Source organism: Mirounga leonina, unplaced genomic scaffold (assembly GCF_011800145.1).
Source record: "Mirounga leonina isolate KUSES-001 unplaced genomic scaffold, KU_Mleo_1.0 Mir_82, whole genome shotgun sequence".
Taxonomy (NCBI): domain Eukaryota; kingdom Metazoa; phylum Chordata; class Mammalia; order Carnivora; family Phocidae; genus Mirounga; species Mirounga leonina.
In genome coordinates, this window is record NW_023270825.1 from 27,208,013 (window position 1) to 27,232,525 (window position 24,513).

A 24,513-nucleotide genomic window follows, 5' to 3' on the forward strand; every position below is an offset into this window, starting at 1 on the left:
TAGGGCGAGTGACTGGGTAGAGGAAATAGTCTTCTCCGCCAATGAGGCGGTGCGGCAGGATTGCGAGGGCTAGGCCTGGCGGCCGTGGAGCTTCTGGGGAGTCACCCGCAGTAGGGGTACGTAGAGGAGGACAAGAGGCGGCTGAGGACCATGGCGGCGGCGGTGGTGGCAGCGGCGGCAGTGCGAGCCCGGATCCTGCAGGCGAGTGAGGGTGGTACCGAGGGATCGCGAAGCTAGGAGTTGCGTCCTTTCCATCCACTCTCTGAGCCAGAAAACCCTTCTTCGCCAACCTTCCTGTTCCCACCGGACCCGTGCGACCCGATCCCTCCCCTCACTTATTATCCGCCCTCGTTGGATGCTGGACTGTCACCCCTGGCCTGCTGCCCTTTTACTCTGGGAGGTTCTCCTTATCTGGCTCTGGCCCCCTGTCCCCTCCCCAGCCCTGTCAGTCACTGAGTCCGTCACCCTTGCCCACACTTCTCGTGGTCCCCTAACCGTGATTCCCTCTCTCTCACCAGAAATTCCCTTTTCTGGTCACCTTTGTTAGAGTTCTTTCTCCTGTCCAGAGCTACCAGATTGTTCCCCTCCCCCCACCCTACTTCACTGTCCATAATCCATGGTAAAGGAAGGAAGCACACGAGGGGGAGGGTCAGTGAATGAACTTTGAATCTCCTTCTAGAAAGCTTACACCAGGTTTTCCCCCAAAAGCAGCTATTTTCTGAGCTGTTTTCCCTAGCTGTGGCTCTTTGTATTTTCCACAAGCTGTAGACTGTTCCTTTTCTTGCCAAGACCTTAGTTAGACTTTTAGCAAAGTTACAGTATTCATGTTGGTGGTAAATAAGGACACATAGTTGTGCTACCAGTATGTCCCAAGCACATGCCAAGGACTAAACATCTCTTTAAAAAAAAATGATAGAAAATGAGGTGAGGGACACCTGGGTGGCTCATTCAGTTAAGCGTCTGCCTTCAGCTCAAGTCATGATCCCAGGGTCCTGGGATCGAGTGCCGCATCTGGCTCCCTGCTCAGCGGGGAGCCTGCTTCTCCCTCATAAATGCTGCTCCCCCTTCTTGTGCTCAGTCTCTCTCTCTCTGACAAATAAATAAAATCTTAAAAAAAAAAAAAAAACTACCTCATACAGAGAAATAATAATTCTCTTTTTTAAAAAAAGAAAAGGTGATTGACATCTCTAAAACAGGTGATAGAAAATAAACAGGAATTGTTAATTCCAAGTTCCTAACCCAAAGTTAGCTCCTAGTGTATCAGTACACCCTCAGCACTGGCCCATGATAGGGATTGGGTCCTTTCTGAAGCTACCCTAAGGAGAGGTGGTAGAGCTAGAGGACCTGCATGCCTGAGGCCTGTGGTTTCTAACTCTGTTCACAGACTTTCCCTGGTTTTAACAGCCTAGCAAGGACTTAGAAGGGGAAATTTACTGCCAGAAACATTCTCCAACCTACAAGAAACAACATTGCCCTTCTTACTTGTTACATCCATCCTGGGAACTTCTTCCTCTATATTGCTGGACTTTATTTATTTATATATATTTTTTAAAGATTTTATTTATTTGACAGAGAGAGACACAGTGAGAGAGGGAACACAAGCGGGGGAGGTGGTGGGAGAGGGGGAAGCAGGCTTCCTGCGGAGCAGGGAGCCCGATGCGGGGCTCGATCCCAAGGACCCTGGGATCATGACCTGAGCCAAAGGCAGACGCCCAACGACTGAGCCACCCAGGCACCCCATGGACTTTTAGATAATATTAGTACTTACCAGGTTGCAGTGAATTCTACTGCAGAAACTTACACATTTGTAAGATTCTTAGTAAAGTCAGCAAAGGTTCATGTTTAAATGCTATTTAATGGGACAGCATGGAGAATGGGCTGGAAGAATTTGTCAGATAATCTGGCTTCATTCAACTATTTCTTGCTGTGCTCCTAGTTCTATTTTTCTAGTATCCTTTTTTTTTTTTTTTTAGTAATAGGGATATAAAATTTCTACCCTATAATTTCCCTTACCAACTTATCCTTGAAATCTTTTACGAAAATTGACTTTTTTCCTTTGCCTCCCCACCATCACAGTGAGTCACTGATAGCCTTAAGAAGGTATTTTGCCCTGGGATGCCTGAGTGGCTCAGTCAGTTAAACGTCCAAATCATTTTGGCTCGGGGTTGTGGGGTGGAGGCTCTGTGCTGGGGGTAGAGCCTGCTTAAAGATTCTCTTCCACTCCCGACCCCTCCCCAACCTTCTCCCTATCTTTAAAAAAAAAAGGAAGAAAGTATTTTGTCCTTTAAATCAAGGAGAGGAATCTTCCTTACTATGTATTTTATTGTGGAAACACACACTATTTCCTGATTCATTTGAAGAAACTTCTGAGTTGATCTGGAAAAGAACAGAAATAATAATCCTTAGCCAAAGAGGAGTAACTGTAACATGAAACTTTGATAAAGAGTAGTCTAGGAGCACTTGGGTGGCTCAGTCGTTAAGCGTCTGCCTTTGGCTCAGATCATGATCCCAGGGTCCTGGGATCGAGCCCCACATCTCGCATCGGGCTCCCTGCTCGGCGGGAAGCCTGCTTCTCCCTCTCCCACTCCCCCTGCTTGTGTTCCCACTCTTGCTGTCTCTCTCTCTCCATCAAATAAATAAATAAAATCTTTAAAAAAAAAAAGTAGTCTAGATTCTGACAGTCATGAATTTCAGAGGATCATCAAAGGATCTGTAAAGGAAAGAGTTCGTTTTCAGTAATTTTAAGTACATATGGTCCTTGATGTTCAATGGCTCAACTTAAAACTTTTTGACTTCATTTAAAAAAAAAAAAAACAACTTTTTAACTTCATGGTGGTGTGAAAGCAATATGTATTTGTATTTGGAATTTTGAGTTTTATGCCCCCCATCCCCCAGTGAAATGCAGTATGATCCTTTTGAGGGACGCGGGCTGGTGCAGGGAGTCACACATCTCTTGTCAGCCACATGATCACGAGGTTAAACAACTGATACACTTATAACCATTCTGTACCCATACAAACATTCTGTTTTTCACTTTCAGAACAGTATTCAGTTAATTACATTAGCTATTCAACACTTCATTATAAAGTAGTCTTTGTGTTAGATGATTTTGCCCAACTGTAGGCTAATGTAAGTGTTCTAAACAGTTTAAAGTACGCTAGGCTAAGCGGTAATGTTTGGTAGGTTAGGTATATTAAATGCATTTTCAACTTACAATGGGTTTATCGCTCACATTCAGAGATAAGAAAACCAGCCTTGGGGCACCTGGGTGGCTCAGTCGTTAAGCGTCTGCCTTCAGCTCAGGTCATGATCCCAGGGTCCTGGGATCGAGTCCCACATCGGGCTCCTTGCTCGGCGGGAAGCCTGCTTCTCCCTCTCCCACTCCCCCTGCTTGTGTTCCTGCTCTCGCCATCTCTCTCTCTGTCAAATTAATAAATAAAATCTTAAAAAAAAAAAGAAAACCGGCCTTAAAGACACTTTGATTTGCCTCCGTGATGTGGTTTAAAGAGTACAGGGTTGGGCACCTGGGTGGCTCAGTTGGTTAGGCGACTGCCTTCGGCTCAGGTCATGATTCTGGAGTCCCGGGATCAAGTCCCACATCGGGCTCCCTGCTCAGCGGGGAGTCTGCTTCTCCCTCTGACCCTCCCCCCTCTCATGCTCTATCTCATTCTCTCAAATAAATAAATAAATAAATCTTTAAAAAAAAAAAGAGTACAGGGTTTACAATCATACTTGCATTCTTTCCCAGCTCCACCACTTTTTTTTTTTAAGATTTATTTATTTCAGAGAGAGAGAGAGCACGATCAGGGGGAGGGGCAGAGGGAGAGAGAGAATCTCAAGCGGGCTCCACACTGAGCTTGGAGCTTGATGCTGGGCTCAGTCTCACAACTGTGAGATCATGACCTGAGCCAAAACCAAGAGTAGATTGCTCAACCAACTGTGCCACCCAGGCACGCCCTCACCCCTCCATCTCCACCACTTTCTAGTTTTAAGAATATTTGTGAAGATTGGAATTCATGAATATAATAAAGTAAATGACCTGACAGTTAAGGTGATCCAAGGTCTCCCAACTGGTGACTGATGGGCTGAGAATTTGGGACTTAAGTCTTGGTATCTCGTTTTGTGCCAAGCACTGCACTGTCCCCAGGCTTTGGGATAGGAGAAGGAAGTACAACACTCACTGAAAGCTCCTCTATTATAATGAAATGGTAAGTGGTAACAGTAGGAGTGCACAGAGTACTGCAGGGCTGTGGGGAAACTATCCCAAATTCAACTTGTTCAGTTCAGGAAAAGATTCCAAAAGGAGTTCGCTCCGGGCTTGAGTTTTGCAAGACTAGCAGACCTTCAGCCAGAGGGAAAATGGAGTGCCTGATAAAGGAACTAGCAAGTATGAAATAAACATCTAGAGAGGAAGAATTTTGGTGTGACTGGATGGAGGATAGTTTCTTCAGCAACAGTGAGTGTTTCTTAGGAAATGAAGATAGGAGATCCAACCTGTCAAAAACAATATGCTAATATTTTATTATGCCAGATGCAGTGCCTTTTATGCCCTCTTAACGGCAGGGAGACTGTGTGCAAGTGAAAAAATAAAACTAAGAACTAAGTGGCCTAGAATGCTCATGTTGGCTGAGCTGTACGTTTTCTGCCCTGTAAGAGAGTATACATGAAACATAATTAATACCAAATGATTGCTTGGTGAGTACTCATTCTTTCATTCTGCAAAAATACTACTGAATGCTTACTCTATTCCAGGAATGGTGCCAGGGGCTGAGGACACAGCCATCTAGTGCTCTAAGGGGAGAGAGACTTAATAATTAAACAAACTATTATTCCACAGTGTGGTATAAGAAATAGAGGAGTTTAGGTGTCATATGAGCGCTATAATCTGGTGCTGGGCCTAGACTTGAATTGTGACTTAAAAGCTTCTGACTCTGCTACTTCCCTTATCACTCTCAGAAGTTCACCTTGTTTTTCCTACTTCAGAGGCAACGGAAACCATCAGTTGAGAACTTCCTCAACTTCCTACTAGCGAACATACAAAACTGACCTGCACTAATACCCAAAATGATGGCTACATAGAGAGCTAAGGAGTAGGAGTGAGCCAAGCAAATGGGATGAAACAATTCCAGGCAGGAAGGGGCAGCATGTATACAGGCAGAGAGAGCACAAAACATGTTCTAAATGCCTACAGCATAGACAGCAAAGAGGAAGTGGCCAGCTGTAAAACTAGAGAAGTAAAGATGCTGTGTGAAGTCTTCTAAGCAACATCAAGATTAGTCTTTATCTAAGAACAGAGGAAAGCCAGTGGAGCTTTTTAAACAAGGGAGTAATCGGGGCGCCTGGGTGGCTCAGTTGGTTAAACAAGGGAGTAATCTGCCCAGATTGGTGTTTTAGAAAACCCCTCTGGCTATGGGGTAGGAAACCAGATTCAGAAAGCTTAAGATTGGAGGCTGGGAGATATGTTAGGAAACACTTATTGAAGTCCAGGTGAGAGACAACAATGATAGAGACTGTGGTGATGGCAGGAGGGGCAGAGAAAAAGGGCTGTGTTCCAAGGACTTCTAGGAGGACAGATTGCCAGGATTTGTTTGATTCACTGTGGAGAGAGAGAGAGGGAGGAGTTGGGATGGCATTCAGGTTTCTTCTTGGGTAACTAGGTGAATAGTGGCCCCCTTCCGAGAAAGGTGAGGAGTTCAGCTTTTTCAGTGTGCACCTAAATAACATCCATGTAGAGGCGTGGTGAAGACAGTTAGGTGGGTATTATCTGAAAAGGAAGAGCTGGCTAAGAACTACAGATTTGGGCATCATCAGAATCTAGACCATCAAGCCACAGGAGTTGATGAAATCATCCAAGGAGAATGTGCAGAATAAGAAAAGAAGGCCTAGGACCAGGCCTTGAGGAATTTAGTTAGTGGCCAGGTAGCAGAGGATGAGTCAGCAAAGAAGGCAGAGAAGTGGCAGAAGAGATATCAGGACATCCCTGAAGACAAGTGAAAAGGGTGTGAAAAAGTCCAGTACAGGAGGACTGGGAAGAACCCATGGGATGTAGGAAGTCACTGGTGTTTAGTCATGAAGTTTGGAGTGGACTGAAGAGTTAGTGGGAAATGAGGAAATAAGGTAATTAGCAAAGAGAATCCTTGCTATTGGATGGAGAGAGGTTTAAGTTTCAGGAAAGAAAGGGTAATTGGAAGTGTCTGGGGTAGCAGGCAAGGTGGGCTTTAGACCACAGGCACAGAGATAGCCTGCAGTTGGAGGACAGGAACCTCGTCAGTCAGTCCACAGACGCTAGTTGTGCACTTCTGTCTCCCAGCCACTTAGTCCCCATGGAGCTTGCTAGCTAATTGCTTCCTTACAAGAGGAAGAGAGGAAAAAAGGATAAGTATAGGTCAGTTTTGTAGATTTGCTAGTAAGAAGTTGAAGTTCTCATCTGATGGCTTCTGTTCCCTATGAAGTAGTAATAACAAAGGTCAGCTCTTGAGAGTGAGAGGGGAAGCAGCAGGTCTGGAAGTTTTAAGAGAGTACATTTTGAAATAGCAAGGAGTGAGATGAAGCTTTGAAATAGCAAGGAGTAAGAGCAAATAAGTAGCAGGGAGATAGAGATAAGCAAGGAGATGTGAGAGAATAGCAAGGAGATAAGAGAAGTTTTGAACTAGCAAGGAGAGAGAGCAAAAAGTATAAAATATAAGAGTAACGCTGAACGAGCACCCACAACTTACTGTTTTCCATATCTGGACAGCGTTGATCACAATAACTGTAGAATAGGGGAACAAGACAGATGGAGCACCTACCTTCGTGGAACTTCAGTCTTTTGGGCAACAGACAAGTACCCAGGCAGTTACAACACGGACAGATAAACCTGACAGGGCAAGTACTAGCTGCTAACCTAGTCTGGGGTGGGGGCAGTCAGCCACCCAGTGGACCTTTCATTTGTTCTATAGATATTTGTTAGACACCTGCTATGTACCAGGTACCATGGTGGTATTGGGAATATGGCTATAAATAAGACATGGTGGACTCCCCAAGAGTGTTTAGTTTGAAATAGTTTTTGTGGGGAATGGGTGAGGAAGTAGATGAGGCATTTGGAAGAATTGTCTGCTGGCCCAAAGGACCTGCATCCTTTCCCCTGGACAGTACTGCAGGAACACAAATTCTTGCACTTCAGGTAGCCCTAAACCCTTTGGTTAACATGCCTGTCTTCAGACAAGATAAAAGATTATTAGATTACGGTTTCCTTTATATCCCATTCCAAGTGCTTCAGTTTTCTCACTTTGACTTGAATATTTCTTAAATCAACTTCCATAGCATATACACAAATGAGGAGTTTTTTATTGTAACTGACCCCTCCCCCCCAACTTGCTGATTATATCCTATTAAATGTTACCTATACAACACATTCTTTTCCTACATGTGGCATTTTTAAACAGCTTTCTCGAAATAAAATTGACATAAACTGTACATATTTAAAGTACACCATTTGATAAGTTTTATATTTGTATACACCTGTGAAAACATCATCACAATCAAGATAGGGGACATATCCATCACCCCAAAATGTTCCCTCTTACCCCATCTTCTGCACTTCCACCACCATCCCCAGGCAACCACTGATCCGCTTTCTAACCCTATGGATTTGTTGGCATTTTCTAGTTTTATATAAATGGAATCATACAGTGTGTACGGTTTATGTATTTATTTATTTATTTGTGTGTGTGTGTAGTTTTTATGTCTGACTTCTTTCACCCAGTATAATTGTTGTAGTTATCCCTGTTATTGCATGTATAATAGTTCCTTTTCATTGCTGAGTACTGTTACAGTGTATGGATTATACCTCATTAGTTTCCCTATGCAGCCCATCCAATGGTGGACATTTGGGTTGTGGCGAAGTTTGGGACTATTACAAAGCTGCTATGAGCATTTGTGTTCAAGTATTTATATGGGCATCTTATACTTACATTTGACACTTGGTTATATACTATCTGACATTTGACACCTATTGTGTTAGATGCCATCTAAGAGTTTTCATATTGTTAAGATTTGTGGACTACCATTTTCCAGGCCAAAAATTAGAAAAATATGGTCTAATAAAAAAAAATATTTTAAAATTAGGACTGTCCTGGAAATTGAGGACATGATCATTATGGTTTCTTATTTTCTCATAGTCTGCTGTACCTCATAGTCTGATATCTTTTCTCTTTAAAGACTATATGACCCTTAAGAGCAAACACTGAGTCCTTTTCCATATACCCACAGTAACTAGTGTAATGTTAAGTATATGGTAGCCATTTGCTAAGTTTTTAATAATGTTCTGCTCTCATTTACCAAAATAATCGTTCTTTTACTTCATAGGTCTCTTCCAAGGTGAATTCCACTTGGTATCCAGCATCCTCCTTCTCTTCTTCAGTGGTAAGTTTATTTGGCACTAAAGTTGGACTTCTGAGAAGGAATACAGTATAATTTGGGGGTATTCCCACTTACCTTCTTCTTTTTTTTTTTTTTTTAAAGATTTTATTTATTTATTTGAGAGAGAGAGAATGAGAGAGAGCAAGCACATGAGAGGGGGGAGGGTCAGAGGGAGAAGCAGACTCCCTGCCGAGCAGGGAGCCCGATGCGGGACTCGATCCCGGGACTCCAGGATCGTGACCTGAGCCGAAGGCAGTCGCTTAACCATCTGAGCCACCCAGGTGCCCCTCCCACTTACCTTCTTAACATAATCGTGATCAGAATATACATGAAATTTTCTATCTTGGCTTTCTTATCTAATATTATGTTTATTATATGTCATAAACATTTTCAGTATTGCAAAATGCTCTTTATAGTTATGATTTTTTTTATTTAAAGATTTTATTTATTTATTTGACAGAGAACTAGAGAGCACAAGTAGGCAGAGCGGCAGGCAGAGAGAGAGGGAGAAGCAGGCTCTCTGCTGAGCAGGGAGCCTGACTCAGGGCTCAATCCCAGGACCCTGGGATCATGACCTGAGCCAAAGACAGACGCTTAACCGACTGAGCCACCCAGGCGCCCCTATAGTTATCATTTTAATGGCTGCATAATATTCTATCAAGTATATATAGCCAGAATTAACTAAAAGTGTTCCCATATAACACCTAGATTGATTCAGTTTTTCAATATTATAAAGCAAACATTTACTTATATAGTTTTTTCCTTCTTTTAGATTATTTCCCTTCTGAGGTAAGATCATTCTGTCAAAAAATACAGACATTTTCATGGCTTCTAGGGGTTTTATTGATCCTGCCAGATAGTTGTCCTCTTCTTCACAGTCTTTAAAAATTGTTCTTTTAGAACTGTCAGCCATTTGCAGTACCTAAAATCTAATAAATAAGGATAGGTGCTCAAAATCCTTTTTATTTAGAAGCACCCACTGTAACACAGTAGTCCTTCACCTTTTTTGGTCCACAGCCCCCTCTGGAAATTTAATGTAAGCAAGCTACTTCTCAGAAGAACTACACACAGACAAAACTGTTTTTAAAAAAAATCTTTTGATCATAAAGGTAGTACATGCTCATGGTGACGTGACAGAAAGTCAGCTGGGCAACAAGTCATACTAGCTAATCTTTGTTAACATAGAAGCTGCTACTTCTTTAGTATAAACTTCAAAGTGAGGGGCACCTGGGTGGCTCAGTCGGTTAAGCGACTGCCTTCGGCTCAGGTCATGATCCTGGAGTCCCGGGATCGAGTCCCGCATCGGGCTCCCTGCTCGGCGGGGAGTCTGCTTCTCCCTCTGACCCTCCTCCCTCTCATGCTCTCTGTCTCTCATTCTCTCTCTCTCAAATAAATAAATAAAATCTTTAAAAAAAAAAAAAAAAAAAAAAACACTTCAAAGTGACATAAAGTTCCACACTGTGATAGCAGGGAATTTTCCTTTCTCAGAGAGATGATAGTATTGAGAGGCTCAGCCACATCTTAATATACACTATAGACAAGTACATTGTGTATCTCTTTCCAGTGGTAACATTTCTAGAGAACAGAAGATTCACTAATCAACCCTGAATTCCTTCCTCTTTGTGAAAGGGAGAGAAGCAATTAACTGATACAAAGTTTTGTGGGGTTTTTCTTTTCCAGCCAACTGTAAAGCTCTTCATTGATGGGAAATTTGTTGAATCCAAAAGTGACAAATGGACTGACATCCACAACCCAGTAAGCAAAGCTGCTTTGGGACTTAAGCTGGCTAGCCTAGAATTCTGGGACTGTGGTGGGAAATGAGGGACCTGGCTGTCTGTCATGTGAAGTACAGAGTGCTGCTTCTGTGACTAGATGAAAAATGGAGAAGGTAGAGCAGGGGCAAAGGTGTGATGTGCTGCTTTTTCCTATCAGGCCACCAATGAGGTCATTGGTCGGGTTCCTCAGGCCACCAAGGCTGAAATGGATGCAGCTGTTGCTTCCTGCAAACGTGCTTTTCCTGCATGGGCAGATACCTCAGTGTTAAGCCGCCAGCAGGTTCTGCTCCGCTATCAACAACTCATTAAAGAAAACTTGGTAAGAAATCAGAATGGTATCATTTTCCAGACTGTTGCCTAGGATACTTGTCAGACCCACAGAAGCCCTTTCAGCTGCCCTCCATAACTCTACAATCCAGAAAGACACAAATCATGGCTTTCTCCCTTGTACTACCTCTCCCCCAGTTTTGTTCTTCCTTGGCTACCTAAGAACTACAAGGAGGCACATCCTTGCATTGGTTTCTATTTGTGTGTTTTTTTCTCTAGAAAGAAATTGCCAAGCTAATCACGCTGGAACAAGGGAAGACCCTCGCTGATGCTGAAGGAGACATATTCCGAGGCCTTCGTAAGCTGGGGGTTCCTCTTAGGGAAGTTCAGGAACCCTTTGGGAAGGAGCAAAGAAAGATGGGAGGCAAAGATCTCAGAATGGGAGGTTACTTCTTCCTCTATGTAGATTTTGCTACCCCATGATATCTTTTTTAATACTTGTGGAAAATGGCAATACTTCTCAGGTATGTAGGAGATCAATTTACTTCATTTATTTTACTTGATCTTCCAGTAGGTATATGCATATCACTGTCTTTTTTCCCCATTTGGAGAATCTCATTTTGCCCATCTCCTTCATGTGGAAGGGCAAGTCAGTGTTTCTTCCCTCTGTCATTGGCCTGAGCCATTCTCTAGCCTCAGGAATGACTAGAGCATGACACAGCTGAGTAGTTCACAATGGAGAGCTGGTGGTCTGACTACTTCTCTGTTCCAGAGGTGGTTGAGCATGCCTGCAGTGTGACGTCCCTCATGCTGGGAGAGACCATGCCATCCATCACCAAAGATATGGACCTTTATTCCTACCGTCTGCCTCTGGGGGTATGTGCAGGCATTGCTCCATTCAACTTTCCTGCCATGATCCCCCTTTGGATGTTTCCCATGGCCATGGTGTGTGGAAATACCTTCGTACTGAAACCATCAGAGCGAGTTCCTGGAGCAAGCATGCTTCTTGCTAAGTTGCTCCAGGACTCTGGTGCCCCAGATGGAACACTGAATATCCTCCATGGACAACATGAAGGTAACTGCCCTTCTGTACATGGCACTTAATCTGGCCACCAAAAAAATAAAGGTGTTGAGTGGTGAAGGTTGAGTGGTTTTAGGATGAGGAATCTCGGGAGGAAGGGATTTACTAATAGTAATGTCCATTTTGAAGGTAATGTTTGTTGATACATCTCTGTGTGCTAAGGTAATTAACTGCAGAGTAGCAATGCTTCTTGCCCTACAGAATACATTGAGACAAAGAGTATAGATTAGGGTAAGGCACAGGATAAAAGAGAAAGTTTTCTCTTCAGTACTGAGAGAATTTATAGATCTCAGAGAGACTGAAGACATTCTAATTCACATAGTAATAGCTAACACTTAAAAAGCACTTCTGTGTTTCAGGCACTGTTTCTAGTGCCTTTCAAATATTCTCTCATTTAATCTTTATAACATTCCCTCAAGGTGAGTACTGTTGTTTTTCCATTTTACAGATAAGAAAACTGAAGCATAATGAAATTAAGTAATATGCCCAGTCACACAGCTAGAAACTATCACAGCCAGGATGTCAGTACCCAGGAAGGCTGACTCTGGTTTTTACTTTTAAATACTATGCTATATTGCTGTTCACATGAGGGCACAATAGTATTTGAGAGTCCCAGTATACAGTGACAGTTAAGGAAATATCACATTCTTAAAGGATAAAAGGAAGAGTTGAGTATTAAAAGGCTGCTATTTTGGAGGAAAACAGGAGTTGTAGCCTTTGGAATTAGAAGTAGAAATAGCAAATGAGAAAAATAATGAAATGGAAGAGGCCAAATAATAATTAGTAGTTTAAAGAATTGAAGAGACGGAGGTGTCTGGGTGGCTCAGTCAGTTAGGAGCCCGACTGTTGGGATTTTTTTTTGTTTTTAAAGATGTGTTATTAGAGAGAGAGAAGGAGAGAGAGAGCAAGTGCGAGCAGGAGGGGCAGAGGGAGAGGGAGAGAGAATTTCAAGCAGACTCCATGCTGGCGCAGAGCCTGGTGGTTGAGCCAGGCTTGATCTCACAACCCTGAGGTCACAACCTGAGCCAAAACCAAGAGTTGGAGGCTTAACTGCGCCACCAGGGCGGCCCCCCATCCCCCACCCCTTGGTTTTGGTTCAGGTCATGATCTCAGAGTCATGAGATAGAGTCCTCTATTGGGCTCCATGCTCAGCAGGAAGTCTCCTTGGGGTTCTTCCCCTCCCTCTCCCTCTTCTTCTACCCTCCCCCACCCGCTCATGTGCATGCATGCGCATGTGCACAGACTCTCTCTCAAATAAAATAAATAAATGAAAAATCTTAAAAAAAAAAAAAAAAAAGAATTTAAGAGATGGAAAGAACTTCAAAATGGGAATCCAGGATAGAAAAATAAAAGTATGGAAACTTCTCATTCACAAGAGCAGGAAAGGGGAAATTTGCCATGTTGAGAAGCCCATAGCCACTTGTTCCTTTGTGGTAATATCTCTTTTCTTCTTAAAGCTGTAAACTTCATTTGTGATCATCCGGATATCAAAGCAATCAGCTTTGTGGGATCCAACCAGGCAGGAGAGTACATCTTCGAGAGAGGGTCAAGACATGGCAAGAGAGTTCAAGCCAATATGGTGACTTCCTATTCCTTTTCCCCCTAAATCTGTTTTATGTATGAAAACTACCTACAAACAGCCCTTCAGCAGAGGGGCTACTATCCCACTCTAATGTCTTTATTTCCATTTCATCCTGAATGTCTTCCCTTTAGCCATGAACCTTGTGATGAGTTTTATCCTAAGTCACTTTAATTACCTTTTTATCTTATACACCTAATCTTGATGACAAAGGGCACCTTTCTCCCTAAGAATGTTATTCAGATTCTTTGGGCTTTAGCAGTAACAGCTGGATTCTGGTTCTGGCCCTGTATCTTTCTTCATACCATGCTTTGTAGCCCTTTATCCTTCCTTCCTTTCAACGCATATCCTAACTACTATAATGTAAGATATGCTTTTCCTAAGAGTCCAAGCTATTTAAGGTACTGGAAAGAGCCAGATATCCCTGTATGTGAGTGCAGTTTACTTGGTTGCATAGTTTTGCTGTTCTCTTACTAGCTCCTTGCCGAATACATAGTAATTCTTTGATACTAAATATAAAGTCCAGTTGCCACTTTCTCACCCTTTGGTTACCGTTGCAGAAAGGAGAGCCACCTATGCACAGGCTTGGAAACTATTCCTGATACGCCTACTTACTTCTTTTTGTGCCTGAATGTCTTTTGGCCAATTTGACTTAAGTCCCTCCCAGTTCACTACATATTTATTGAGTGTATTCTATGTCTAACAATATACTATGTGTAATGGGATAAAATTAAGTAGCAGACATGGTATCTATCCATGCACTCCCTTATAGTTGTAGTCCCTCTTCATCTGTGGGGGATGCGTTTCAAGACCCCCAGTGGATCCCTGCATCTGGATAGTAATAAACTCCATGTATACTATATTTTTCCTATACATACATACCTAGATAAATTTTAATTTATAAATTAGGCACAGTAAGAGAATAATAACTAACAATAAAATAGAACAATTTTAATACACTGTAATAATACGGCCTCTCTTTCAAAGTATCTTATACTTTACTCACCCTTCTGATGATGGTGATGATGTGAGATGATAAAATGCCTACATTATGAGATGAAGTGAGGTGAATGGCGTGGGTATTGTGACATAGCTTTAGGAGGATCATTTGCTTCTGGACCTCAGTTGACCTCAGGTGACTGAAACTGTGGAAAGTGAAACCATGGATAAGGGGGGACTGCTGTATCTGGAAACCTATGTATGGAAATGACCATGTTATCCTACATAGCTGTGTATCATGAGGCTCTGTATCTAGAAGCAAGCCAATCTGGGGAACCTCTTTCCAGAAATGGTGTATCAAGAGGTCCACCTAGTTTGCCTTACAGCTAGCCACTGGCATTATTACTGGCAGCTCCTTGTTTACATTGCTATTCATATAATTGGAAGTCCCAGCAGACAAAAGACTGTTTCCTGTCTAACTTAGGAAAGAGAGAGGAGTTCTTGGTTCCCCAATGCAGTATTTAGCCTGTCAGTTTAACTGAATGTGATATGGCTGAAGGTTTTGTTTTGTTTTGTTTTTTGGTAATGGTTTTGATCTAAATAAACACATATCAGCTTATCAGCTAAGAAAGTAGGAAAAAAAGTAACCTGGAGACTCTGTGCTACCATGACTTCAGCAGTATCAAAATGATAATAAATCTAACCTCAAAGCTTTAAATAAAGGGTAAATTCTCCCTATTCTTAAATTCTCATTTGAAATCTCAGATTCTTCACTTAATTTCTTAGCCTAATTATATTTTGCCAAGGAAGATTCATGTACTTTCTGTATTTCCTTAGGGAGCCAAGAACCATGGGGTAGTCATGCCAGATGCCAATAAGGAAAACACCCTGAACCAGCTGGTTGGGGCAGCATTTGGAGCTGCTGGTCAGCGCTGCATGGCTCTTTCCACAGCAATCCTTGTGGGAGAAGCTAAGAAGTGGCTGCCAGAGCTGGTGGAGCGTGCCAAAAACCTGAGAGTCAATGCGGGTAATCTGTTATCTGCCTTGCTCCTTTAGACTTTGCATTTGTGGCACTGAGTCCTTGGTTTTAGCATTGGCCTTGACTAATGGGAGTAATCACGTCTACTCTTTAACCATTGCCTCTCTTTATGCTGTACTTGCCATTTGGATTCATCTTTGGTTAACAGTCATAATTTATGATAATGAAGACCTTAAATACTTTTGTGTTGTTTTACAGGAGACCAACCTGGAGCTGATCTTGGCCCTCTGATCACCCCCCAGGCCAAAGAGCGAGTTTGTAATCTGATTGATAGTGGAACAAAGGAGGGAGCTTCTATCCTTCTTGATGGTCGAAAAATTAAAGTCAAAGGCTATGAAAATGGCAACTTTGTTGGACCAACCATCATCTCAAATGTCAAGGTGAACAACTCTGGATTATTTATTTCACAAATAGGAGCACTAAAGGCACCTTAGAGGCTATGGAATCTCATCCTTCCAATTTATAAATGAAGACATTTAATTAACTGAGACCTCGGCTCTTGCCAGGATTCCTCAGTTATATTATCTACAGTCTGAATGAGTATCCTATCCTGACTCCCAGCCTCCTTCCACTATACCAGCGGCTGGCAAACTTTCCATAAAAGGCTAGATAGTAAATATTTTTGGCTTTGCAAGGATATACAGTCTCTGTCACAACTATTTACTCTTGACGTTTTAGTGCGAAAGCACGTTAACATTGTGTGGCTGTGTTCCAATAAACCTTTATTTATGGACAATGGAATTTTAATTTCAAATCATTTTTCACGTCATGATTGATTTCTTTTGCAGCCATTTAAAAAACACAGAAACCATTCTTAGCTGGTGAGCTGTGCAAAAACAAACAGCAAGCCACATTCAGCCCATAGGCCATATTTTGCTAACCCTATCTTACATTTGTTCCTTACGTATTTAATGTTAGTTTTTGTCTTCCCACTCCTTGTTGTCCAGCTTGTAGCTATTGCAGTGTCTCCATCAATCTCTCAACCACTCAGTATTTATTGAGTAGCTACTCTGTGCTGCATCTTCACCAGAAAGATACAAAAGAAAAAGAATTGCTGTCTCAACTTTTATTTATCGAAACTCTGCAAGTCTCTCAGCTAAAATTAATGACTAAATTGAGGTTAGGAGGCTTTTTTTGAAATTCATATGTCCCCACTAATCCTACTATAATCCTGAATAATTAAGAGTTGAATGTAGTGTAGTAGAAATTATGAAATCTCTAGTCACAGAACCATAGGGGGAAAATCCACTTATTAGCAACAAACACAGCTGACTAGCTGCAGTGGAGAAGGATGTTTTGAATGTTTAATGTGACCTGATATCAAAATGTAATTGTACAGACTCGTTTCGGAGGCAAAGGAGTGAATGAGAATGAATTGTTTATGTTACAGAAAACTTAGCACAGGTTTTTCTTTAAACAGAAACACACTCCTGCGGTGTTTTCAACATATATTTGATTTATAAAAAATGAATTTTCATGTAACTTTCAGTAACATAACAATTGTATAAACAGGTTATGCAGGTATAAAAGAGGAAACTAGTGATGGGTCATGGAATCTAAAACTACAGGGCTTAAAAGACAGGAGTGTAATTGTTGTTAATAGGAGTTTCAAGTTGTTTATATGATTGGCAGCTTGGAAGATGGAACACAGCAGGAAAGGACTTTTTTTTTTAAAGGTGGTTTAAAATGAAGAGAGGTTCCTAACAAGAAAGCTGTCCATGTAAACAGTGGGTAATAAAGTACCAGATAAGCATCAAGTACTGACTTCTTTTCTGGATGCATCACTCCTGGCAGCCAACTATGACCTGTTACAAAGAGGAGATTTTTGGTCCAGTTCTTGTGGTTCTGGAGACAGACACTTTGGATGAAGCCATCAAGATCGTAAATGACAATCCATATGGAAACGGAACTGCTATCTTCACCACGAATGGAGCCACCGCTCGGAAATATTCCCACCTGGTGGACGTTGGACAGGTTTGTGAACAGGATTTTTAGGAGATTCTTGTAGCCATGTACTGTTTCCTATCTAAGGGAGATGGTAAAGTGATCAGTCGCTGCCCCTCTCATTTCCCATGATGCCCCATTTCTTCCTTAGGAATCAAAGTTCATGTATGGGATGCAGGATGGGGTAGAAAGTTGGGGTATTTAAAACTGGTCTCTGTGATGTCAGGCATTTGTGCTTCTAGATGGCGAGTTCCTTTGTTTGAGTCCTTTTCTTTTACTGGATGTGGATTTGTTCTGCTTTAGGTGGGGGTGAATGTCCCTATTCCAGTGCCTTTGCCAATGTTCTCATTCACCGGCTCGCGATCTTCCTTCAGGGGAGACACCAATTTCTATGGCAAACAGGTAACTGTAAGAAAACATTTTTTCCTCTAAGAAAGTTTCTTGAACATACTCAGGAACAAGGATTCTGCAAGGAAGGGCCTGCCAGTAGCTTTTGTGGGGCGTGTTCAGCAGCACTTGTCAGGAGGTCCCCTAGAAAAGATTTAAAAGGTAACAAAATTTTGCCAAAGCTGCTCCTTCCTGAATAACTCAAGGCAGCAAAGTTTTGGGGAAAGAGCATGAGGAAATCTAAGCCTTCATGTATATCCTTTCCTCTGCCTGAGATCCTCTCCTCCTGCCTCCCTTCTTTCATCTAACTCTTAATCATCTAAGTTTAAAGCATGGACTCCTCCAGAAAATCACCTCTGACTCCTCCCCCCGCTTCCTCAGTGCTGGGTTGGGTATGCTCTCGTGTGTTCCCATTGCACATTCTTCTCCTATAAGTTATTCATTTACAAAATTTTTACTGAGCATCTTCTTTGTACCAAACTCTATTCTGGGCACTAAAAATACATCACTGAACGAGGAAAATAAAGCAGATCTGGAACTGAATGGCCTGGTTTCAAATTCCAGTTCATCCAGTTATCAACTGTGAGGTTGGGCAATGCCCTGTGTCTCAAGTTTCTTATCTATAAAATGAGAATAACAATAGTACCTATAATTCGTAAGGTTAGTAAGATTAAATCATCACTATTACCACATCCTTCAGCAGATACATATTTCCTAAGGCAGGAAGAGGCATAGCAGGTTCAAATAGTAGCAGAAATGGGCTGGGGCACAGAGAATGAATGAGAAGGAGAGTGGTAAGAGATGAGGTTAGAGAGGTAAGCAGGGAAAGTCCTGTCGGGCTGTGGAAGCCATGATAAGAAGTCTTCATCACACCATAATTATTATTTACTTCTTAATCGCAGTACCTGGCGCAGAGCAAGTGTCCAAATATGTATTGAACAAATGGCTAATGGAACTTCTTTGTAGCCCCAAAGTGATACAACCATTTTGGAACCTTCAGTAATTAAATTACATGTTTCCTATACAGGTCTCTTTTATAGTTCAATAAAAAAATTAACAGTGTGCATCACACAGCAGAATGTAACAGTATGACCAACTGGTTAAGAAGACATTTTGGTTATTTAGAGGCAGCTTATTCAGTTTGTGCATTAGTCACAGGTTTTGTAGAATTGACTAGTTTGATGCTATTAGCAAAAATTTCTTTTGAGGGAAGCAGAGTAAAACTCTTTTTTTCTCCCCTGTCTTGGTTTAATTACTGTTAGTCATCCTGGTAAGTGAGGTTTCTTGAAGGAAAAGACTGACTCCATATACAGTTTGAAGTCTTAAATTCTTAGGTAATCAAATTGCTATTTTGCATCCTGGAAAGAAGACTTGAAAGTAGACAAAAATTTCTCAAGTTTTTTCAATATTTTAACATGACCCAGGTGTTGTCAAATAATTCTAAAAGAGTATCTTAATCAAGCTAGTTGTTTTTTTTCCTAACAGTATCTTCCTAGCTTGGTAGTATTTTTTTTAAGATTTTATTTATTTATTTATTTATTTATTTATTTATTTGAGAGGAATTGGGGAGGAGCAGAGGGTAGGGAGAGGGACAAGCAGACTCTTCGCTGAGCACAGAGCCCCACACAGGGCTCGATCTCGCAACTCTGATATCATGATCTGAGCCAAAACAAAGAGTCAGATGCTTAACTGACTGAGCTACCCAGGCGCCCCTAGCTTGTTAGTGTTTTTTGTGTTAGATCTTAACAGTCTATTCTTTTTTGCTCAAGCCTATTCTTACAAAATAAACGGTATATATAAAGTTTTAAATATGCTGAATTTTTTTGGTTCACATTATAGGTGATTTAGAAGTGATTGTGTATAATATCAGACATTTTACTTTAGATTTGTATGATATTATGGATTTTGCTACATCAGTATAGAGCTATTTATCACTGACAGTTGTCAGAAACGGCCTAAGATGTATCTCATCCCTTTGTGCCTTTTTCTTCTTCTCAGGAAGGAGAGAAAAACTAACAATTACTGAGTAACATTTACTTTGCTAGGATATTTGTAGGTCATTTTATTTTCCCCTCACAGCAATGCTGTGCTGGGCAGTAGGTCACAGATAAGGCCCAAAGTTACATGGCAGTCAATAAGGAGGAGAGGCAGGATTTGAGCCATGTCCCAAGACCTCAGAGCACAGATATTCAGCCCTAGGAAAAGAATGAACTGCAAGTTTAACAGATTACATTGTTCCGTTTTTCCATTTAGATCCTCTTGACTAGTTTCAACATAATGATAGCTAAGGTTTGACTATTTACCATGTGGGAGGTATTATGCTAAATGTTTTAAATAGATCATATACCTTATGAACAATAGGTTGAACTTTGGTTGCACCAATTCCTCAAGTGGGAACATGAGTAGCACTTCATACCACCTCCTTCAAAAGTTGATTGAAAGAGAAATCATGAAACCCTCAGGAATATATGCTAACTCTATTTTTTTTTCCCCTTTGTTCTCTTTAGGGCATCCACTTCTACACACAGCTAAAGACCATCACTTCTCAGTGGAAAGAAGAAGATGCTACTCTTTCCTCACCTGCTGTAGTCATGCCTACCATGGGCCGTTAGAAACAAGTCTGTTCTAGACTCAGTCCACCCTGAGTAATCTCTGTATTCTTGACCAACTTCATTTGCCAACTTTGCTCAAATCAGAACCCTAGGACTGGAATACCTGGTAACTAAAATCTTTCTCAAGACCACTAGCCCCTGCAAAGTTGCTCTAGGAAGATTCCTAGTGTAACTCTGAAAACAGATTTTCACTTGCTCTTCTTACTTCAGTTTTTGAGGTAACTGTTTTTCCTGTGAAATGCTTACATGGAATGAGAACAGAGACCTATTTTCTAGAAGTTCTCCCCTTTTCTGATGACTTAAAGGGAAGATTAGTGTATGTAAAGATCTTCCAATAACTAGAAGAGGACCTCTTGGATGGAGAAATAGAACAGAAATAATTCACCCTTTGGTTGATCCTCAAACACAGTCCTATATAAATGGCAGTGGGGGAGACCCCTCTGCCAAGCTTTCTTGAGCCTCTCATTTATCCCACACTACACAGGACATAATCCATTTCTATTTTCCTACAGTTGTGACAACTGCTTTCTTTTCTGCTGAATGGCACTTTGTCCTAGTGATTCATGACCACTAATTCTATCATTGTCACTGTTCCTGCTTAAAATCACTTCTCAAGGATACCTCAGTACGCACTGGATAAATCAACTTTTTGTTGTGTTTACCAAGTGTTAAATTTCAGATTTGGCTTCAACAGTCCTTAATGTTTCAGTCATTAATTCAGATGCAAATGGAGTTTGTTTAAGAAAGCTATTTCAAAAGTTTTTTAGGCCCAGAGATCAAGGGGTATTCTAGCCATGAAAGTGTGCAGGACTCTTGCCTTAAGTAAGTATAGCTAGATATTACTTGCTGAATTTTTTATGTTGTTCTTTCTTCTTGCCTGCATTTCTCATTAGTGATCATTTTTAATGAAAGAACTCTTAATGTAGAGTAATTGCCTGGGGCCTAAGAAATTTCAAGGCTCTTCATGACATGAAATAGTAAAAAAGAAATGCTTTGACAGATTCTTTTGCTACCATTAATTCAAGTGTCTTTATGCTTTTTGTTTCTTTTGATATAGCTAAACTTTAAGTCAGAACAGAAATTGATGAGCTAAAAAAAAGATTCCCAGTTGAATCAATTTTTTCTGATACAGTTTTTACCCAGTGAACTAGGAGAAGGCTGCTGGCTCTAAGAGAATAATCTCTGGTCCTCAGCCAGATGACATAGGTCATTTATTTTTCTGCTTCCTCATTAGTCACTTGGATAATGTTAATCTGCCCCGTGGCAGTGATTTGGTGAATTAAGGATTGTAAAAACTTTGAAAACATTTGTGCACTCTGTGGATTTTAAGCTTATTACTACCACTACTAGATAGAATGTCAGAATCTTCATTTAAGGTGACTGGAACTTATACATTTATGACCCTAGTGGGTTTTGTGGGTTTTGGGGGGGGGGGGTTTGTTTTTTTGTTTTTCTTCCTAAACATGAGGCAGTAAAAATGTTTAATTTGGTAATAGAATACCCCTTGTTTTATCTCTACTTATCACCGCTGGCAACTGGTAGTGATATTTAATCCAATCCAACAACTACAGGCTGGGTTGAATGAAAGGTCATATTGTCTAAATTCCAAGTGGAATTAAATATAATCCCAGAGATTCCTAAGTTTTCCTTATATTTAAGGGAAATCACTTTTTTAAAAATACTGACTCATCAGAATTGTGTTGCTCTAATTGGAATCAACTCATTTGGCTAGCTACTTGCTACTTAGAATGAGTTTCTTGTTTCTTAGATGGAAAAAAATCTGCAGTTATATACACACTAGTAGCAGCTTAAAAATTTAGTGTTTTATTTTCTTTTTGCTCTGATGTGGCCTCATTTGAAATTTCTGAGATCCTATGTTGTGCTAATTGATTATAAATAACAAATTACAAATAAAAAGCTCCTAAAAAGAAAACCTGGCTTTTTTATTTTTTAATAATGCCTTTCCTAATAATACCTTTGTCCCTAGCTTGTAGGGACTCAGACTTCCCAACTCTGTTCAAAGCCAAGAGTTATGTGGTCATTATATTTATTCTCACATAAAAGATGGTACATACTTTGGCTAGCCTGTATATTTCACAAGGCAATTGTGAAAGGTTTTCCACATTTACTAAAAGAGGCACAAATGTGCATTTGCATTAAGTATAATATGCCTGCCATAGTGTAGATATGTTATAAAAATGTCCACGATCTCATACTAGTGTTATTACTCATTTCACTGATCCCTGAGAGCTCTTGGCTAGTAGAGAAAAGCACTATGACTTAACAAGAAGTTGCATGGGGAAAAGTATCAGTTACTATGTGTATTGTTTGGTTAGATTACAGACTCCTTACTATGTCAGACTCTCGTGATCCTTTCTGAATATTGGGTATCATCACTTCACCAGAAGAGTCTGAGATTGGTACTTGCTGAGTGATGAAGGTTTGATCTTGAAGCTTACTGTCATCCCTGTAGTAATAACAAAATGACAGACCTGTCAGCAACCACATACACATGGAACTTGGTTCAGAACAAGAGACTTGTCATGTAACTCCCACTCAGTTCTAGCACATATAAAATGTCCCCACAACCGTTGTGATCAGGCTCACAGTCATTGCTTTGTCAAGAGAGCTCTTACCCAAATTCCTTTGTCTCTCCATCATCAGGAATAACATGGTCTGGAATTGGGGGCCTAGAACGCTGGCTGTATTTCCTGTGGTAGGTAAAAGTTAACAATGAGTTAGTGTCTCCTCATGCCCCATATTTCAACTACACTTTTAAAGTGCTAAATGAAATGCTTCAGTTGGATGAGCTTCTTATTTTCAAAACTGAGCTTTACACACACATAGAGGCAGCATAATGTTAGGCAAGTTAATATAAACTTATTTCCTCTTAAAGTTGAGAAATGTTGAACTTCAATGGAGATATGGAGATGATCATGATGATGATACACATAATAACAGCTATTAATGGTGATGGTTAAGACTGAACCAGAGTACTGATCAGAAACATGGCCAGAAAAATTCCCTTCCCACAAAAAGAACCTCAGAACATAGAAAAATTACCCAATGGAGATAGACCCCGTATGAAATTTCTCCTTTTACACTGGAAAGTCTGGTTTAAGAACAGGAAATAATCGTATCACTAATTCAATATTTTAACGGAAAGTGAGCTTAACAGGATTATACAAAGTATAATAGGTTGATTTGCCAGCAGATAAAGACACATATTCTACTCCTAAAACTGGTCCTCAATTAGGTACATATGAAAGCAGGATAAACCCATTCAAAATATGGCCATATTAAATAGTCTAATAATGATGCATAAAAAAAATGCACTTTGGATACTATTAGCACCTGAGTTATAGCCACAGTGATTGCTGATGCACTAAAGAGTACAGTTTATTGGTTATACTCCTTGACTTTGTTTTAAGCACGAAGAAAAATATCATACTGTTAGAGTCACAATCATATAATCAACTGAACTCATATAAACTTTCTAGTTACTGTCCTTGCCTTGACATTCATCATCTAATTCCTCTCCCCTCTGGCTTGAGCTTTCTCATTAAACTCATCTTCACCTCACATTTCACTATTCTATTCCCATCTTTTCCCTTCATCCAACTCTGGCATGAGATTCCAACAGGCTTAGACTTGTTCCATTGTGGCCAGACTTAAGTTCATTGCTTTGGTGTGAAATATTTCTACTCAAATTCCTTTGTTTCTCCAGTGTTGAAAACAACACAGTATGGAACTAGAACTCTGGTTGTTTCTTGGGGTACAGAAAAGTTTACTCACAATGAGACAGACATTCTGTACCTGTGGTCTGGATTCTGCCTCTACCTCTTAATAAAAAACAAAAAAACAAAACTTTGGAAAGGCCATTCAAAGTCCTCCATTCTCCATTACCCTATAATTCTTTAAACTCTGCTCTTTTCGTTGTCCTCTTGTTTATTTTAGTGGTTATTCCTAGCCTCAGCCCTTTACTCTTCTAACCTTCAGACACTCTCCTACACTCAACTACCAGTTTTCACTAAAAATGCTCAAATCTCCCTCCCTAAGCTCACCTATACGCCAGTCCCTATTTACAAATGCCTTGAGTATTTTTTACTTCAATATATTGCCATCATCTCCAATTCAAACTGAAAACTCCTTGCTATTTTTTCTGCCCAGAATGTTTTTTCCCCCACCCTCTGCTCCTATTTACCTTTTAGAGGTCAGCTCAAGCTTTTACTTCCTTAGAAACTTTCCTGAACTCCTGTTAGGTCAGATTCCCCTAATCTAGGCTCTCTTACCGCTATAAACCACTCCTTTGAGCCAATGTCATAGTTCTACTTTCATATTTGTGTGATGATTTGAATAATGTTTTTCTTCCACGTAGACTATGAACTCTCTGAGATTAGGAATGATGTCTTTATTTGCTCAACACTATTATCCTCAATAAGTAGTAGGTACCCAATATGTATATGCTACATGAATTCATGGACAGATTA

At 40.7% G+C, this 24,513-nt stretch overlaps 2 protein-coding genes across 2 annotated transcripts in view; one reads left to right on the forward strand and one right to left on the reverse strand.

Moving 5' to 3' along the window:
- Window positions 1–32: 32 nt before the first annotated feature.
- Window positions 33–21,951, forward strand: ALDH6A1 (aldehyde dehydrogenase 6 family member A1). Its single transcript, XM_034993288.1, has 12 exons — window positions 33–201; window positions 8,347–8,403; window positions 10,081–10,155; window positions 10,333–10,494; window positions 10,722–10,800; window positions 11,215–11,517; window positions 12,981–13,102; window positions 14,879–15,068; window positions 15,279–15,460; window positions 16,875–17,054; window positions 17,328–17,426; window positions 19,919–21,951. Exons 1-12 carry the CDS (start codon window positions 151–153, stop codon window positions 20,021–20,023), a joined length of 1,605 nt encoding a protein of 534 aa, XP_034849179.1. The 5' UTR covers window positions 33–150; the 3' UTR covers window positions 20,024–21,951.
- BBOF1 (basal body orientation factor 1) overlaps window positions 17,426–24,513 on the reverse strand; it is a 39,573-nt gene continuing 32,485 nt past the window's right edge. Inside the window, exons 10-12 of the mRNA XM_034993312.1 lie at window positions 22,660–22,734; window positions 22,376–22,490; window positions 17,426–17,555 (exon numbers count right to left, since the gene is read on the reverse strand). Coding sequence (XP_034849203.1) covers window positions 17,544–17,555; window positions 22,376–22,490; window positions 22,660–22,734 — 202 coding nt within the window. The 3' untranslated portion in view covers window positions 17,426–17,543. The remainder of the gene's footprint in view (window positions 17,556–22,375; window positions 22,491–22,659; window positions 22,735–24,513) is intronic.

Excerpts from the sequence above, each read along its gene's own strand:
- ALDH6A1 (XM_034993288.1), top strand. The coding sequence starts at position 151 with ATGGCGGCGGCGGTGGTGGCAGCGGCGGCAGTGCGAGCCCGGATCCTG. Across the intron at positions 11,518-12,980 it reads CCTCCATGGACAACATGAAG|CTGTAAACTTCATTTGTGAT; the intron begins GTAACTGCCCTT and ends TTCTTCTTAAAG. Across the intron at positions 17,055-17,327 it reads ACCTGGTGGACGTTGGACAG|GTGGGGGTGAATGTCCCTAT; the intron begins GTTTGTGAACAG and ends GTTCTGCTTTAG.